At 41.2% G+C, this 18,221-nt stretch overlaps 1 protein-coding gene across 4 annotated transcripts in view; it reads right to left on the bottom strand.

Moving 5' to 3' along the window:
• The window catches only part of FRMD3 (FERM domain containing 3), a 228,837-nt gene that overhangs the window by 62,936 nt on the left and 147,680 nt on the right, over nucleotides 1–18,221 (bottom strand). For all 4 annotated transcript variants that reach the window (XM_004677541.2, XM_004677542.2, XM_012721457.1 and 1 more), the window contains 3 exons: nucleotides 16,908–16,986; nucleotides 12,859–12,956; nucleotides 8,135–8,258 (listed from right to left, as the gene is read on the bottom strand). In XM_004677541.2, coding sequence (XP_004677598.1) covers nucleotides 8,135–8,258; nucleotides 12,859–12,956; nucleotides 16,908–16,986 — 301 coding nt within the window. The remainder of the gene's footprint in view (nucleotides 1–8,134; nucleotides 8,259–12,858; nucleotides 12,957–16,907; nucleotides 16,987–18,221) is intronic.

Genomic DNA, 18,221 nt, shown 5'->3' with positions numbered 1-18,221 from the left:
AGGCACCTAAAACCACTCCCAGCCTTTTTATGTGTTTCCCTGGATTCACTGTTTCTTACCTCCAGAGAAACCTCAAGGCTTCTGCACCAAAAATGGCATTTTCTAATACTTTTCCAATTATCCATAGAATTGGAGGAGGGAGGTAGCAACATAAGCTACTTTTTCTTTTAGTAGAAAATTTTAAATCCATCCCTTACAGAAAAGACTGCTGAGGAATTAGCTCAAATACCTGCTTTAGGAAAATAAGGTCTCCCTAAGCCTTTTCAGATTTCCTCTTTAGTTTCAGTGTTCTCAAATTTCCTGTTTTTATGGAGCATCCTTATTTATTAATCCTGACCAGCACTGTGAGGACTCTTTCAATCCAATAATTCCTGTCCCTAGTGATTTGATTCTTTTTTTTTTTCAAACCACAGTCATTGTCATTGTTTCTCTTTCTGATAAATTAACAGCAAAACCAAGAGAGTTACCAATTTTCTTGATGCTGTGGGGAAAGGGACTTTTCTTTAACTTTTCTCAAAATATAAGATTTTTTTCTCTCCATAGCTTGCTAATAGATTCTTAAATATCTTATTTTTATCCAGAAAGTGATCGTTTTTAATAGGTAGCCAAGAGTTCTCTTTTTAAAATAAATTTGTAAATATAAACAAATATACTGTATTTCAATTTATTGTTCAAATTTTTGGCCAGTGAAAACCTCTTCATACTAGCTTCATAGTTCTCTTTGTAAGACTTTGTATGACTTCCTTGAATATTTTTTGCCTAGGTCTTGAAAAAAACTGTTTCTCCAAGAGCCCAACCGCTTTTTTTTTTTTTAAGATTTATTTATTTATGCCTACAGAACTGGGATACAGACCAGAGGTGCAGGGGTGGTGAGTGGATTCACCAGAGACAGAGTGAGGAGCAGAACAGGCAGCTCAATGAAGCACACTGCTGAGGGGAGCAGTGGGCAGGTCAGAAGAGATCTGCCGCCGTGTGGTCACCTCCTGGGGCAGGGATCTAACTCTTGTTGAAGTGGCTTTAGCTTCTCAGTGCTGTGCTTTAACCCGCTGTGCCACCAGAGAGGGCCCCAACTGCCTTCTAGTGAGAAATAGCACAAGAGATCAGACCTGGATGCTCTGGAAGAGCATTATTACTGCACTGGCCATTATTTCTAAGCTTTGTTTTGTGGTTTGTAGGTTTTTTAATTTTTTCATGGAGAAATAATTGACACATAAGGTTATATTGGCTTCAGGAATACAAAATAATGATTCAGTACTTGTATGCATTGTGAAATGATCACCAATGATTCTAGTTACCATCTGTCACCATATGTTTCTATAAAGGCTTGGTGATTCTTAGCTGGATGTTCAACTTTGTATCTCATCAGTCTTATCGCAGTGACCTCCAGAGGTTGTAGGAGAGGGTAGGATGCAGCAGATGGAAAAAAAAAGTTAGGGTTTAGTTTAAAGATAACTACTGAACCCAGATACTGGATGTGTTTTCCACCCCTTCTTGTATGTACATTCATCTCACTCCCCAGGCCAGGAATTAAACAAAACTGAGCTATCCTATGGATCACTAAGTACCCCTCTCAGTGATGAGCAGACTGAGAGTAAACCAGGACCCAAGCCAACACAGCCCAGTGCCCCCCACATCAGAGCAAAGGGGCAACAAAGAATGGTTTTTAACACTTTTTAATCATTTAAAGCAATCAAATGAAAACTATATAACAGTGTCTATAGTGTTTAATTGGGTCACGGTCGTGCACATTTGTTTGCACACTTGCTACATGCTATGTCACAGCGGCAAAGTGAGTGTCTGCACCAGAAAACACATGTTCCGCAAAAGCCTAAATGCTTCACTGTCAGGCCCTGTACAGGGTTTGCTGAACCCTGATCTAGGAACAGAAGACAGGAATAGAGGGCAATAGGAATAGAGCTGTGTCTCTTCGATCCATAAAATGAAATTAAAATAATACCACCTAGATAAAGATTAAACAGGTAACAGATACCAAATAGACAAGTGCCTGGATCAGGCTACGCTCTCTCCTTACTCGCAGAATAGCAATAGTTCCCTCGCTAACCTTGCATATGACTGAAACCAGAAATCTGACATTGAAGAAATATAAGGCAGCACACCAAGATATGTACAGCAAAGTGAAGTTCCTTCTTTAAAATAAAAGTCCTCAAATCCATATCATTGGCTTTGGGTTTCACTGTAGGTCTCTGGGGCTTAAGCTTTAAAAGAATTAAATAATATTCAAATAAAAGTAGTAAACGGCATCCACATGATCCTCATTTTGTTAAATTATGTATTTAACATGTACAGAAAAAAAAAGATGAAATGATATATTGTCAAAAGAATAGGAAAGTTAGCTTGATCGTGAGGTTTTATGTAGGTCTTGTCTCTATTTTTTTTTTTTTTGAGATTTTCTAATTCTCCCAATACCACACTATATTATTTTTACAATTATAAGAAGTTATTTTAAGCAACAACAACAAAAAGAGTCTAAAAAGTCAGACACAAAGAAAGGCTAACTGGAAATATTCCAGGGAAGAAGAGGGCTCAACTCTAATTGAGAAGGGAGCAGGGACAAGTAACGACAACAGAAACTCCTGAGTCCCCTTCACTCCCTAAGGAAGAAGCCACTGAATAATCAATTGTTCAGGAAGAGACTGAGATCAATTCAATAGAAATGGTTTAACCTCCTGTCGGTCATTTGTTTCTGGCAAAATCCTGTTATGTAATAGAAAATAAATGATTTTCCATCCTTTAAATTTTGCCCCAGGAAATGTTTGCTAAGATTGACACTGTTTCTGATGAGACCTTAGAGGCAAATTTCTCTAAAAACAAAGAATGCGTTGAATTCTTTTTTAAGAGCTCATAGTTCTCTAAAGATAGGCTTTTCTAATGAATCTGGTAAAGTCAGTAATTATGTATTTACATAAGTATATGTCCCTCTGTCTGCCTAAGATACATTTTGACAAAGAGGAACACTCACCTTGGTCCTCTACATATCATCACATAGAATACAAAGATGTACACAATTCCAAGTCTGAATGCAAATTATGAGCACACATTGTGCCATGTATATGGATCTTCCCAGTAACTGTGTTTGGAGCACAGTTTGCAGGGAAGAGGGTGGCCTCATCTCCACCAGATCCACTTGGGTTTCTGAGCTCCAGAACTTTAAACTCATGGGTGGACGACCAATCTAGTGGCCTACTAAAAAGCAGAATTCCCTGTGCAAATTAAGTTAATTTTTGCTGCACAGAGTGGCAATATAAGTTAGCGTTTGCTAACCACTCAAATGCTTGAGAGTTCTATTGGGAACTAAGACCTCCTCTCAGTGGGACAAATTTAAATGAAATCTGTAAGTTGTAAGCAATTCTACTTTACACATAATTTTAGAAACAAATAGGATTCTCATTTTGTTAAACTTATTTCTGAAAGTAGAGAGTGAATGCAGAACTTGATTCCAAACCTGCTGCTCCACATGGTTAGAAGAAAAATCAGTAAACTAGAATGTGTGGGTCAAACTTGGCCCACTACCTGCTCTACAAAATCTTCTGCCCTACAAAAGCAGAGTTGAATGGCTGCAGTAGAAACCATATAGCCTAGAAGATCAAAACAATCATTAACTATTCCTGAACTGGAAGAATCTGTCTCAATAGGCTTTGACGCTGACAACTGTTCAATAATGTGAATCAAACATCTCCACATCCTCTACTTACAAGATCTTTAAAAGGACCAAAGATCTAGAACATTGACCATGTCAAATGCTGCAAAAATATGAGACAAGAAATCATAAAACACTCATGTTTGGTGAGAAAGCAAAATGATGAAGTCTCTTTGTAAGATAGTTTGGTAGTTTCTTACAAAATTAACTATACTCATAACATAGGATTCAGCAATCATGCACCTCAATATTTATCCAGAATAAAAAAATTTATGTCCACAGAGATGCTTATTCATAATCACCAGAACATTCAAGAAACCAAGATGTCCTTCAGTTGGTGAATGGATAAAATGTGGAACATGCAACGAAATTATTCAGCAATAAAAAGAGCTATGAGTGAAAAGACATGGAGAAATCTTCAATGCATGTCACTAAGTGAAAGCAGCCTACAGGTGTGGTCACAACCATAAAACATTCTAGGAAAGGCAAAAATATAGAGGCGATAAAAAGATCAGTGATTGTCAGGGTCCAGAGGGAGGAAAAGGTGAATAAACAAAGTGCAAAGAATGTTTAAGGCAGCGAGAGCATATTCTATAGGATAATATAATAGTGAATATGTCATTCTAACACTGTTACAACCCATAGACCCCACCACCACCACCCAACATCAAGAATGAACATCAAGATATATGCTCTGTGGGTGACACTGAAGTATCAGTGTGGCACCAAGTATAGCAAGTGTGAGTAAAGAGGAAGGCTATGTACGTGCTGCAGCAGAGAGTAGAGGGGAAATTTCTGTATATTCCAACTACAGCTCAATTTTGCTGTAAATCTTAAAGTGCTCTGAAAAATAAAGCATTTTATAAACCAAAACCTCTACTAGTCAATGAGACTGAAAGCCATTGGAGCTGTTTTTATTTCTTTGAGGGGGGGGAGCGCTGTGTGTGTATGTATGTATGTTACATCATTGTTCATTTTTGTACAGTATTTGATTTCCCCCCCTCGGGTGTAGTCCTCCTAAAACTCCCACCATCACGTCACCTGTGAACCATCTTCAGCAATCATAAAAGATAAACTCACGCCATCTGCAGCTACATGGATGGAGCTGGAAGGGATTATGCTCAGGGAAATAAGCCAGAAGGAAAGTTTCACTTATCCAAGGAGTATAGGGGACCAAACAAGGGCTCGGGGGTAGGGGGAGGAAGACAAAATTAACTGGCAAATTATAAATCCATTGGAGCTGGATGACAGCTGTTCCAGTATTCTCTTTTTCCATCGCCTTAACTGTCATTCAACCATGTAACTGCCATGAGGGACTACAGTGAACAGAGTTCACCTCCCAGCTGACCTTGGTAAACACATGGCAAATCAAGAGATAGGTCTTTATTATCCTAAGCTACTGAGTCTTGGGGTTGTTTCCATAGCAAAATCTAGTGTAACTGTGACTCAGAGAGAGAATCAATACTGTTATTTATAAACTGTGACTTGCCCCTAACCACTCCCCAGTTCAAAGATGGGGTACATTTGAGGAAGCAGAGTTAACCTAGGCATGAATTTCAGTCTTTACTCAGACATATCTTAAGCATTCTAAAGGAATCTAAGAGCTTAGTCCATGGAAATTCTGATTAAATCTCATCTATTTGCAGCATCTAGTATTCCAAGAAATCCCTCTGTTTCTTCCCTCTAGACACACCTGTCTATCAACAATGTGTAGTCTCCTGGGGCGGGAGGATTTTCTTCCTCCCTGATTAATCTCCCAATAATCACAGCTTTTGTCCTTTCCTTGGGAACCCAGAAGGAGAGTGATTATTATAATCAAGTGAAAAAGCTGGAGGAAGTTGTGAACCCCCACAGGTAAAAATGTTTATTCCACTGTAAATCACTGCCATCATTTCTACTAATGTTTGAGTGTCTCTTCAGCTGTCTATTTTGTTTTCTTTCTCAATGAGTTCAGAAAGCAGGGAGGAAGTAGGATATTGGAGGAGGGCCACTCAGATCTCAACAAAGGCCAGCTGGAGTCCTCTCAGGAAGTTTTTGTCACAATGGCTCAGTGGTGGCACATCGCCTTTGCTGTGGGGGAAGGTGATGGGTGGTGCAACATGGGTGGTAGGGTGGTCGCACATTGGTGCAGCCTCTGGTAAGTCTCTCCCATCAACAAACGCCTCTCTGACATCATTCAGTGGACAGAGCAAAGGTCCAGCTCCCACACATAAGACCAACCCTGTCACTTGTTAACCAAGGGCTCACTGGCTTGCCAGAGCAACCTCAGTCTCCACAACAGATTTCCAGACAATTCCAGGGGACCCTTCCCTTCCTCATACTGTCAGCTTCTTTTCTTAATGTTCTCATCCAAATCTAAAATCTCTCTGCTGCTCTGAACAAAACATACGGTGACTTACGGTTGAGCAAAAACACACAGAAAAACACCCCCTGAAACTCTCCTTACAATGTGACATAATTTCTGGCTGTTTCACCTTTTAGACATTCTTCCTAAAACTGTCTAGATGTGACATACATGTAATGCCACAAAACAGCAGCTTTGGGCAAGCTGTGAAGCTGATTTCTGAGAACTGAACCATGGCTGATGGATAACACCCCTGAGTGCAGATGACCACTTTTGTAGTTACCAACAAATTCAGGTGTTAGCACAAAGTCCATTCTATAGCTTTTTAATTATAAGTAACAATCTGGAATATTCTTCAGTTCACTCATTCATAAAACCCAATGGGTTACCAAGTCTTGCTGCCATGTCTCTCTCCTTCCATTTGCTCACTTCCTATTCTTTTCCAGGTCCATAGCATCTCTTGCCTGGGCAGCAGAAATAACTAGCTGGCCCTCCAGCCCACTGTCTCTATCATCTGGTGCCACTATGGAACATCAACATGACTCTGGATGCCTCATGACCGCTCAACAGAGTAGATGAGAACCTGGGCATCTATGTCAATAAGAACCAGGTTCAAGTCATGATTGTGCCACTAACAGGACATGTCCTTTAGCCATGCCTGGCTGTACTCTTTTCACCTGGGACTCAGAACAATACCACCTACCTTGTAGAGTCTGGTAGGACTGACTAGAAGAAGACATAGTGTTTTGGCACCCAGTAAGTACTCAATAAACATGTCTCAAATATTCCAAGCATCTCAGGCCCTACAAATTCTGACCACAGCAGACCTTTCAATCCCTGTCTCCTACCAACCCACATAGTGAATGTGAGTCCTTCATCTTAAATGTCTCACCCTGTGCTTCCCAGAGGTTCCAGGTCCACAAACCCCTCAACCAAAATACTGGAACTTTGTGTCTTTATAATTTTTAATCTCTAGCATGCCCCTAAAATGTAAAAACAGTAGGCAGTGTCATATAATTTCAGCAAAGCTTTTCATTAGAAGACAACAGTGTAAAATTACTCCAGTCAATGGTAATTTGAGATCGGTACAATTTTTTGATGTCTAATCTTCATCAGCAAGAACAAAGGCCACATCTTTTCTAAGCTGAAATACGCTGCAAGCTTTAATGCCCTCATGCACACACTTCTCAGTCTCACCAGAAGGGGGTGCTGGAGCACTGCCTCGCCAGGGATAATTATTTATTGTATCAGAATTCATAATCCAGTGACAATATTTGCTTACAATAATTCCCAGAGGCCCAGAAGCATCTCAGCTCTTGTTGTTCTTCAATGGGTACCCACTGAATTGAATGTTTCTGTTACAGGCTAGATAAGTTGTCTGATTTTCAAAGTGGGATGATTCCTATGCATGCACACTCCGTTCCTTTTAACCTATACATAGTAGAAGTGCCCCAGTGTTCAAGTTTGGCACCAGGCTGCCTGGATTCAAATCCTGGCTCTCCCACCTGCTAGCTCCATGATCTTGGGTAAGATGCTTAATTTCTCTGTGCCTCAGTTTTCTCCTATGTAAAACAGGAATAACCATGGCACCCAGTCTGCTAGATCATCAAAGGTTAAATGAGTCATTACATGCAAGTTAATTCCAAGAGTGTTTACTACACCGTGAATATGGTGTGCAGTCTTGCTGCTTCTACCTACCGCTACTACTCTGCAGTTAAGAACTTCCTGGAGCACCACGGACGCTCAATCTGTCATCTTGAAAGCACATAGGAAACCTTGCCAGTGAGCTTTACTTAGATTTAAAGTTTCTAGCAATTGTGTCAGGAGGAGCAGTCATGCAAAATTCAGACTAGTAAGGCTTACATGTTTACTCTAGATTTCACATTCAGAATCTCAGGGTGGTTAAAACCCATGAGAAAATATATGACTGTGATAACTATTGACGGTTATAAGCAGCAGCCCTGAGACTGCTGTGGGAGGAGGACTTTGACAGTAGCCAGAAATATTGCTCTGCTGTCTGAAACAGTCTCCCCGAACATTACAAATATTCTCACTTTACATTATGTCCACACGCCTTGCAATAAGAATACATTCTCACCTCTATCGTTCTTACAAATGTCTATCCCTATTACCTGAGTTCGTTTTTATGGATTTCCACTATTTTTCTTTCCAACTTCTGTGACTGTTTTGGAAAAATCTCGAACTCACTGATGTAATTCTCAGGTTGCTCATCGGGATCGTAATCACCAAGTTCAGCTGTATCCAATTAAAAAAAGAGAAAGATTTAAAAACAAACAAACAAAAAACAAAGAGCAGGAGTCACATGAACTGGCTTCTACCTCCCCAACCCCCTGCCAAAAGCAGAGCTTGGAATAAGCTCACCAAGCAATATAAACTCAGATTCTAGCTCAGATCTAGTTGTGTGCAATTGGGCTCTAGCCCAAGAGAATTGAGTCTTGTTTTCTTCATCCGTACAATAAAGGAAGTCAAGTCATTATTTCTCAATTGGGTACTACTGGCAGATGGTCCTGGAAGGGCAAAACAATTCTTTATTGTTTTTCAGACCTCCCAAGGCAAGTTAGGACACTTAGGCCCCTGCCTTCAGGTAGTAATAGTGGCATATACAATCGATGTGAAAACCAAAAATCCCCCTAATAATCTGGAATGTTCCCCAGGAGAGGAGGTGGTACCATATCTAGTAGGAAACGACCGGATGTTCCTCAAGTTTCTTTTCACTGCTAATTTTCTCTGAGTCTAGGAACTCCCTGGCTGGAGCTGCCTGCCCTGAGATTTATAGAAGTGTGGTTCATTCATTGAAAATCACAACATGAAGGCCCAAGAAGATTTAAAAATAAATGGATTGCTCTTCAAATTAGAGTGTGTACCTTAGCATGGCCTAGAATACCAGGTTAAGATGGTTGCTGGATTCTAACACAGAACAGCCACCTTCAGAGGGTGTTTCAGTGTATCTATCAAGAAATGTCTGCGCATCTGAGCATCTGGAGGGTCTAGGAGACGATGGACTCAGGATGTGCTTGAAACACAGCCTGGAGCAGCAGCAGTGATAGTTGGGCAGTGGAATATCTTTCTAAGGATTTCACAAGCCTGCCAAGGGAACAAGCCAGCAGGGGCAAATACTCAGGCAGAAAGTGGGGACCCAGTGCAGGAGAGTAGAATATCAACCGCAGGGAAATTGTATGAGAAAACCTGATCCACCAAAATGATTTTAAGGTAGAGAGAAGTCAGAGTACCTTGAGCACATCTGCAGAATTGTATACAACACTGTAATTTGTATCCACTGTCCTTTCACTGTTGAATCATCTAATGACTGTGGAAGGAAAAAACTGGGAGGAAAGCAAAGCTCTTTAAAGCTTCCTAATAAGAGTCAAATTACAGAGCTCTTAAAATGACCCAAAATGTATACCACGTTGGGGGTGAGGGAGGGAACTTTTGAAGAGAACCAAGATAATACCATCAACCCTAGGGGAAAAGATTGAGGAATTTAAACCCAACAAATTAAAGCATTTCTTTTTACTAAAGGACAACATCATCAAAGTAATAGAGGACAAGTTGAGAAAACACTTGAAACATCTAAAGTGGCTTAGGCTCGTATCTAGAATAAGTGAAAAATCCCCATAAATCAATGAGAAAATGGTCAAAGGATATGAACAGGCACGTCACAGAAGGGCAAACCCAAAGGGCTGGTGTATGGAGAGATGCTCAAACTTATCACTAGTCAGAGTTATGCCAACAAAAAAGACGAGCTCTAGAAGACTGTGCACCTGTTAATTAGGAAGATAGATGAGTGTGTGTGTTGTAAGACAGATGAGGAAATGGATTGTAAAGGTGTGTAGTTCTTCTACAAAAGAATCATGTACACTAGGAGTACTCAGTCAACTATGATGATTCCACAATCACACTTCAGGGTGTATATTCTAGAAAAACTCTGAGTGAATAAGGAGACAACATAGGCATTCCTTACTGGTGGAAGCGAAAGGTAAACCATAGGGGTGCAATAACTGGTCCACAGGAAGGAAGACCAACACGAGACCTAAATGTCTTCAATTGTAAATGTCAGCTGTGCGAAGGGAGGTTCTTCTCTTGCCAGGGAACCTTGTGAGGTATAATGGACATGTACTGCTGAACACTGCAAACAAGTAGCCTGGCGAAGACCAGAAGATTAAGAAGAAATGTCATGGAAACTACACAGGTTGCTGAGAAAGTAAATGTCAATCCTCCCTTACCCAATGCTCTATCTCTTTTCCCTTAAAGTTTGTCTTTAATTCTGACTTCACCTGAAGCAAATGGTGGCTGATGGTGGATTAAGTACTTCTACTGCACACACTTCATATCAGAGGAGTTGGGTACGTGCCTTGTAGTTTTCTCTGACACGATTTCAAGGGTAAAGTTGTGACAAATGACACACAATACATTGGAAGTTATGCTGTGAAGAAGGCTTCATGGAACTTAGATTCCACATAGCAGGGGACACATAGTAACAAACAGTTCAAATTTAAGTGCTTAAAAGACCATGGGCATGAAAATGAATTACGTGCAGGGAAAGTCTATTTTAGGAGCTATGAAGCATTTCATGGAGGAAGTGACATCTGAACTGAGTTTTGAATATCTAAGAGTCACCGATCCACAAGGGCTAAACATATTAGGAAGAGGAGATGATTACAGAAATCCTGTCATGTTTCTGTTTTGCAGAAGAAACAAGAAAGATCTTTTTACCCACAAAGGATTTAAATAGATTCTAGGGTTTTGTGTGTTTTTGTCCTACAAATTGTATCATGGAAAAAAAAAATGCACGGCATACATTGAATATGCCCATTGTATTCCAGGTGTTTTCTGTATTCCAGCTGATTGCCTATTTTGTTTATACTCTGAATACACTGAAGTTTAATATATGCTCCTTCAAAGAGCATTAGCAAACAAGATGTTAATTAAAAGTCACATGGCCTTTCACTTTCTAATCTTTTTCTGCATATTTCCTGTTACTCTCTGGAAGACTAAGCAGTTCTGACAGCAGATTTTATCTGCATTTGTAAATGAGCGCTAGGGCCTCTGAATTATCACTGAAGCATCAACCTTAAGGAATCCAGCTTTTACTGGGTGAGCTACAATGGTTCATGGACAGCACTGCATTTTAGAGCCAAAAGGTCTTTATGTGTTCTACCTGTCTGTTTCTAAGTTCACTTACTCCACAGGATCTGTGAATGGCCAGGGATAATAGCAGCAAGAGATAAACGAGGGCCCTGATCATCTGGATGGAGGCTTTGGGGCTTTATTGTGAACATAAATAGGATGAGGTTTCCATTACTATCCCTGGAGGGTGCCCATAATTCACTAATGCCTGAATGCATTCGCACATCTTCATATGACAGCCTGTTGCTTCGATTCATGTCAATTCACTTATCCTCACAGTACAGTACACCCCATCTCGGGATCTGCAGTTTTCACAGGAAGCGAGAGAGTTATAAGGCTCTGATACTCCCTAGCTCTGATGAAAGGGAGGCTGACTTTGGGAGTACATACTTGACTCCAAGGCAGATACTGTACTACTTGCCATCAGACTCTGACTACTTTAAACCTGACTCTACCCAAGAGCGTTAATGCCTCTGCCAAGTCAACTACCCAGCACTATGGAACTCCCAGCAGAAGGGGAAAGTGTCCCACAAAAATGGTGGGAAAACCCCCGGAGAATGATGGTCTCCAAGACTGTATGAAACTTAAGAGTTGTGAAAGACGAGAGTGTTTGTGAGCCTATGGCCACTTCTAATCCATCATGAGCCCCTTCATCATTCATTGTTCTAAGACTCTTCATAAGGCTAACAAGTTCACTTTGTAATCTTACTCTCCCAGCCCAGCCCCACCTCCCCACACACCTCCTCCCCTCACCTCCTTATCCTCTCTTCTCTCACAAACATGTCATTAGCACTCACAAATGGCTGCTATCACCTGCGTCCCTCCAAATAGGCCCTGCAGCCAGCTGCCTGCTGATTGGCCCAGGGGACTGAACACCTGTGTCATCTTCACCCAGCACTGGGCCCTCCCCACGGCAGTGTGCTGCCTCAGGCCCTGGACACCTCCTTCCCTCAACTTCTCACAAAGTGAAACATCCAGAAGCCAAGCTTGGGTCACGGTGCCTGCTGCATCCCACCACCCCACCCTCTGGGACTTGTTCAGTCCTAAAAATAAATCGCATGAACTCTTCACACAGCTGTGAAGGATGTGGCCACCCCATTTAAAATGTGAGGAAACTAAAGCATAAAGAGCTTAAATAATTTGCGTGGTGAAATAACTGAGGAATGGGAAAGTTCAGGAGCTATGAGACCCTGAGCTCCCCGCCATGGTGAGAAAAGTAGAAGAATCAGCTGTACACATGCATGTATATACACAGATGAGTACATGTGTGTATCTATGATGTGACAAGCCTTAACATTTCACAGCAAATGCTTGAACTGACAATTGCTGGACACCTGATGTTGTTCCCCTCAACATACCACTAGGCCCACACCCGGCAGCTCAGACCCAAGAATTTATAACCAGAGAAGACCAGAGAAGTTTTCAGAGCTTCTTATAACTGTACTAGTTCCAGGCCTTTAGGCCCTAAGCTCTCCAACAGGGACTTGGGGGGCCCTTTGTCTTCAGAGCATCATAGATGTATCTGCCACCAGGACCATGCTGGCTTGTGGGGAAGGAGAATAGAGACTCTGTTGCCAAGTACACAACTCCATCTAGTTTCGAACCATGGACTTAGGCAGGATGGGAGCAGAGGAGCATGGAGCAGGCTCTGAACAGCCCAAGCCACACACTCCAATGCAGTGGGGGTGGGAGCGATGGCCACACTTACCTTGAACAATACAGGCACCCAGGTAGGCAGCATCTGAAAAGGAGCAGAGCAGTCGACCGTGGAAAATGTCTCTTTTAATTTGCAGGTACAAAAGGTACCTGCAATACAAAAGGAGAAAGCGTCTCCCTAAGATTTGATGTAGCTTTGAAGTAGGGAGAAGACTGTTCATGCTTCACCCACTGGGGTCACCACAGCTCCTCCACCCCCAGCTCTGAGGAGTGGCCTAGTCACACCAAGCCTCTTGGAGCAAGCTGAGGACACTGTGAGGTTCAGAAATCTGTGGGTTCAGAAATATTTCTGTCTGATTGCAAAGGTGGGTGACGAGGCATTTTCGAAGACACAAGGAGAAGAACCAAGGAATTGACAGGCCTCACGCAATAATATTCACAACTGCCATCACCACCTCCACGGCACACAGCACACGGCACACGTTCGCCACATGGTGTGAAGTGGTGAGCTGGGGAGCGGAGTTAGCAGTATAGGATAGCCAGTCTGGGAACAGACAGACACAGTAACTCATCTCAAAGAGCACAGGATGAGGCCGAAAGCCAATATATTCAAACCAGAGTTGTCATCTGCTTAGTGCCCTCCTCACTCCAGGGAGGGCAAACCCAGAGGCCACAGAGCCAGCTAATGGAGGCAGAGGGCTGGCAGAGGGGGCTGAGGCTGAGTGGAGAGCAAGTCAGTCAAGTATTGCCGAGAAGGGGAGCAGATCAAACAAGTCCAAATCTTCCAGAAATTCAAGGGGGCTGGCTTTAGAAATAAAATCCTTGGAGTTTAAAAATGTTGCAAGAAATTCTGTCGTTAAAAACACGGCAGCACACCAAGCCAAAAAAAAAAAAGTGATTATGGATCCAATTTAGCTGGGGGCAGGGATGGGGTGAGGGGCAAAAGCAATTTGCAACTCCTGGCTCAGCTCATCTTGTCACTGTCCTTTCATCCTCCACACAGAGTCCTCCTCGGATTTCCTCACAGCTCAGGATTCTTTGCATCCAGGTTCAGCCCTGAGGTCTCTTGTTTCTGACCAGAATAACTTGGCAGTTATGTGCAAATTCATTCTGGCTTCTTCGACTGTTTAACTCTCTGAGGCCAATCTTTGTTTTCCTTTCCACATTCTTGGGGTGAGTGAGGACACCCCTTAATCCACCCCAATTACCACCTGTAGTGCTCAAATAATCTGATCTGCACTCAGCCTATGAGGATCCAGGTGCACAGCCCCATTTTAACTCGGAAATGGGGAGCTGGAAATGGTATTAATGTGCTAAGAATGCCGGTGCTCCCAGAATGCAGGTGCTCCCCAAGTGAATGTGAGTCTTCATCTCACACCTGCTTTTTGCTGAGCTCTGTGCAAGGCAAATACCTGAAGTGATCGACCTTTCTCCTTTTTTAAAGACTGTCAACTACCAGGCCAAAGGCCATGAAGTCTCTTTTCTGTATGCTACATGTAGTCACTGAGCAAAGAGCACTCCTTTTCACTTTTGTATGAGTTCTGCAGTGATAAGTAGTTTCAAATAACTATGTACTAATAACTGAAAGGTTTGGGTTCCAATCTTATAACTCATAAATTGAGTTTGATGAATGCTTCCTGAGAAAACAAAGACAGTTTTCACAACATCTGACAGTTCAGGTCCTTGATCATCTCTAGAGATAATCAGAGATTACTATGGATTCAGTATAATCCACTGAGTTTTACAAGCAGCATCAAACCCATTTACTCACTTTTAATACATTAACCCACAAAAATAATAATGTATCTTGTATCTTCTTTTAGTTTCACTCCTGCATGAAAGGTTAAGCAAAAGACACAAGCTCTTCAGCATACCTTAAATGACCATTAGTATTCCTCTCCTAGGCAACATGAACTTAAAGATAATTTCTTATTAAAAAATATTAAAAATATCTGTGATTAAATTTAATTTACAGCAAATTTAATTTACAAATGCCCCAGAAATATAAAGGATTGTAAGATGGCTGCTGAAATGGAAAGCTAAATGATAGGCTAAAAAATCATTTCAAAAAAATTTTTTTAAGTATTCTCAATTCTTTTGCTTTTTAAGCCTGCCTCTTACTCAGTGCTTCTTTGCTCCTAAGAATGGTAATGAATGTGGTCTAAATTTCTTATATTAAAATTTCTTAAATTTTATTGTAAGGAAATCTTACAATAAAATAATATCCAACAACAACAACAAAAAACTAAATAAATTCAATGTAGATTTTAAGCCCTAAGTACCCGAGGCATTTTAAAGTTTCCGGATTTGTTTTGAATTCCAAGGACTCTGATGACTAAGAAAAGCTCATTTGTACCTGGCTAAGGACAGGGCATTGCCTTAATTTCCTTAGTGGACATAAAAGTAGTCCCAGATTTCTACTATTCACACCTTACCACTCAGTTCAATTCAAGGAAATGCAAGCAAATTTAATTTTGTGGTAAGGGGTTTAACTAGTTATTAACTAAAACTTTGTACTCTCTTACTTTCAAATGGAACTTTTTCTTAACAACAAAAGATCCATCCTTAATTTATATTGTGCTACATATTTACTTTTTATCCTCTAATACTGTAAAGAAAACCAAGTATGAGCCATTTGTCACCTGAAAAAACAATGCCAGGTGTTAGCATTTGATTTTCCTAATTCAACTGTTAGCACCAAGAATGCAGGACAGTTATCTCTACTTCTACAGCTCTCTTCCCTCCCCCTCCCCTTCTCTTCCCTTTCTCCTGTCTCTGTCTCTGTCTCTTTCTCCCTCAGCAAATAGAGCCTCTGACCTCTGAGCTATGCAGATCCTAGGAATTAAAGGTGAACTTCTAAAATAAGTGAATCGATTTTTATACCCAAAAGCAGGCCAGCCACGAAATGTATGAATCCATTGACTGAACATGTCTACAACACAGTGTATAGATTAGCGGTTGCCAAGGGCTGGGGGAGGGGAAAGTAAGAAGCAACTGCTGACCACTCCAGGATGATGAGAAAATGTGCTGGACTACACAGCTGGGACAGTTGTCCAATATTTTGAATATACTGAATTGCATACTTTGTAATAGTGGAATTAATTTATGTTATGTGCATTTTACCCCAACTTTTTAAAGCAGGCCAAATTACAAAGCATCAGCTACAACTTTTTGGATGTCCTTTACCTAGTTATTTCTACTTTCTCAACACATATCCTCCTACCCCAAGTACAAAGCTCACTAACTGGCTACGCAAAAATAATAGAAAACAGCACCATCTTCTCCCTTCCAAGGTCACCTCATTGCCAGTATGGCCAAACTTCACCAAAAACACTCTTGAATAACAAGAAAGGAAAACATCAAGAACCAAAACTTCCCCCTGCAAACTACCTTTAAATTTTTCTTGCTTTTGGACCTGTGCAGATTATTTTGGAGAGATGAAGATATAAAGTATTATTGCAGTCACCAAATCAGAACTTCATCAAAAATTAAGTACATAACAGCTCTTCTCCATCCACCCAGTAGCCCCATGGGGGACTCTGCTCAGTATCAGTGAAATCTGTTCACACAAGCAAAACCCCCAGAAGATGGACTGACTGTAGGCTCAGCAGAGGCAGATGCAAGGCCGGAGGGCAAAGTTGTGATAAGAAGAGTCTACAACTCCAGGGAAGCCAGCCCATTCCCAGTCAGTTAGCAAGCAGAACTTAGGGTGACACCTAGTCCCTTCTGTGAAGTGATATTTTTATTCCCAGAAACAGAGCCACACGCTTGGCTCCCGGGGCCGCACTAACTGAATTTGCCCATATCCCGAAGACAGTCGTCTTCCCTTTATTTTTAGCACCCTGCTGTCAGATGTTTTCAGAGAGCACCTCCTCCTCATAACTACTGCTTTTCTGTGCACTTAATTACACTCCCAATGACAACTGTTTGAAAAATCCTGAGACAAATAAGCGTGAGAGAAGTGTTCCAAGCCAAACGGCTGAACTGAATGCCTGCCTGCTCCTAGAGGTGTTTGCTCCGGACAGGAGGCTCTTTCGGCCTGTACCACTCAGAGGCCCTGGAGAAAGGTGCATGTTAAACATACAAACAAAGGAAAAATACCTTGTGAGCTCTTCTTTAATCTTCAAGGGTTCGTGTGGGTAGAATTTCACTCTAAAGCACATGGTGTATGGTGGATGAGCTGAAACATCATAAAGAAAAGGCATGAATGAGAAAAGCAGCAAAAGACCATGGACTCAAACACACACAGGAAAGTCAGCCATGAAGCCCTTCAGCCTAGCCTGGGTGGGGGAGGAGAGGGTGACCTTCTGGAAGAAGCAGAGACTGTGCCCAAGAAAACAAAGCAACAATGACAACAAAACTCAAAGAAAATGCTTGACAGGACGCCCAAAGCAAATGCAAGTACAGGCAAGCTCGTCCATAAACACATTTTTCCACATCTCAGTGCCCCTTCCTTTCTCCAGCCAACACCGTTTTTTTCTTCCAATTCTTCCCATTCCCTTGTGACAGATAAATTGCCCATAAACACCATTCAGATTTCTGGCCCCAAATATTTTTTAGTCCTTGAAGTGGAAAAATGCCCCTGCACATCACAAGTTTTCCCAAATTAATGGTGCCCTTGAACTAAGAGATATTTTCAATGGAGTCAGCCACGCAAAGATGCCACTTTGTTTCTTTACAGCATTATTTTTAGTATTATCAAGCTATGTGACCAACAGTTACAAAAAAATAACTTTCTGATCTGTCAGAATCAAGATAGCACAATGCAGACTGAAATCCTGGTTGTGGTTCATCATTCTGGAATGTTCTAGTTAAATATCCAGATCTCAATGGCCTGCTAAGGGAGTCTACAAGATTTCTAACATCTTCAATTATTAAGCCACTACTTGTCTTGCAATAGTAGTCTCATAGAATCATACAAAGGTAGAAAGACGCATCAGATTCCAGGTAGCATACAAAATGAGCATCTTAAAATAAAAGACTATGCTCCCAAGTGGCACTATTGCTACGGATCTGATAAACCCACTTGCTTTTTTGACTCTGGGATCAGTTCTAACTCTACATCCAATTGTACATATGAAATCATAATCTGTTCATAATAATTCAGGGTTAAAGTACCAGTAAAGTCTACAATATCTGGGACAAATATTTTTATGTAAAAAGAACTACCAGCATCAAATATGAATGTATAATGAGAAAAAAATTTAATATAAAAAGAAATTCTTAAAAATAATTTGAAAGAGAGAGTTCAACCATGAGAACCTCTGGGCAGACGATAAATTGGAGACACTCTGAAAAGTGAGGTAGACAGAAAAAAAGTAGGAAGCAGGGGGGAGGAGAATGTGGTGAAGACTGGTGGTCTGTGGGCCTTCAGTAGTGGGAAAACTATGCGACCACTTCCCACTGTAAAAATAC

This window comes from Condylura cristata, unplaced genomic scaffold (assembly GCF_000260355.1).
Source record: "Condylura cristata isolate star-nosed mole 26May11 unplaced genomic scaffold, ConCri1.0 scaffold00006, whole genome shotgun sequence".
Classification (NCBI taxonomy): Eukaryota; Metazoa; Chordata; class Mammalia; order Eulipotyphla; family Talpidae; genus Condylura; species Condylura cristata.
This window is presented reverse-complemented; position numbering and strand designations above follow the sequence as displayed.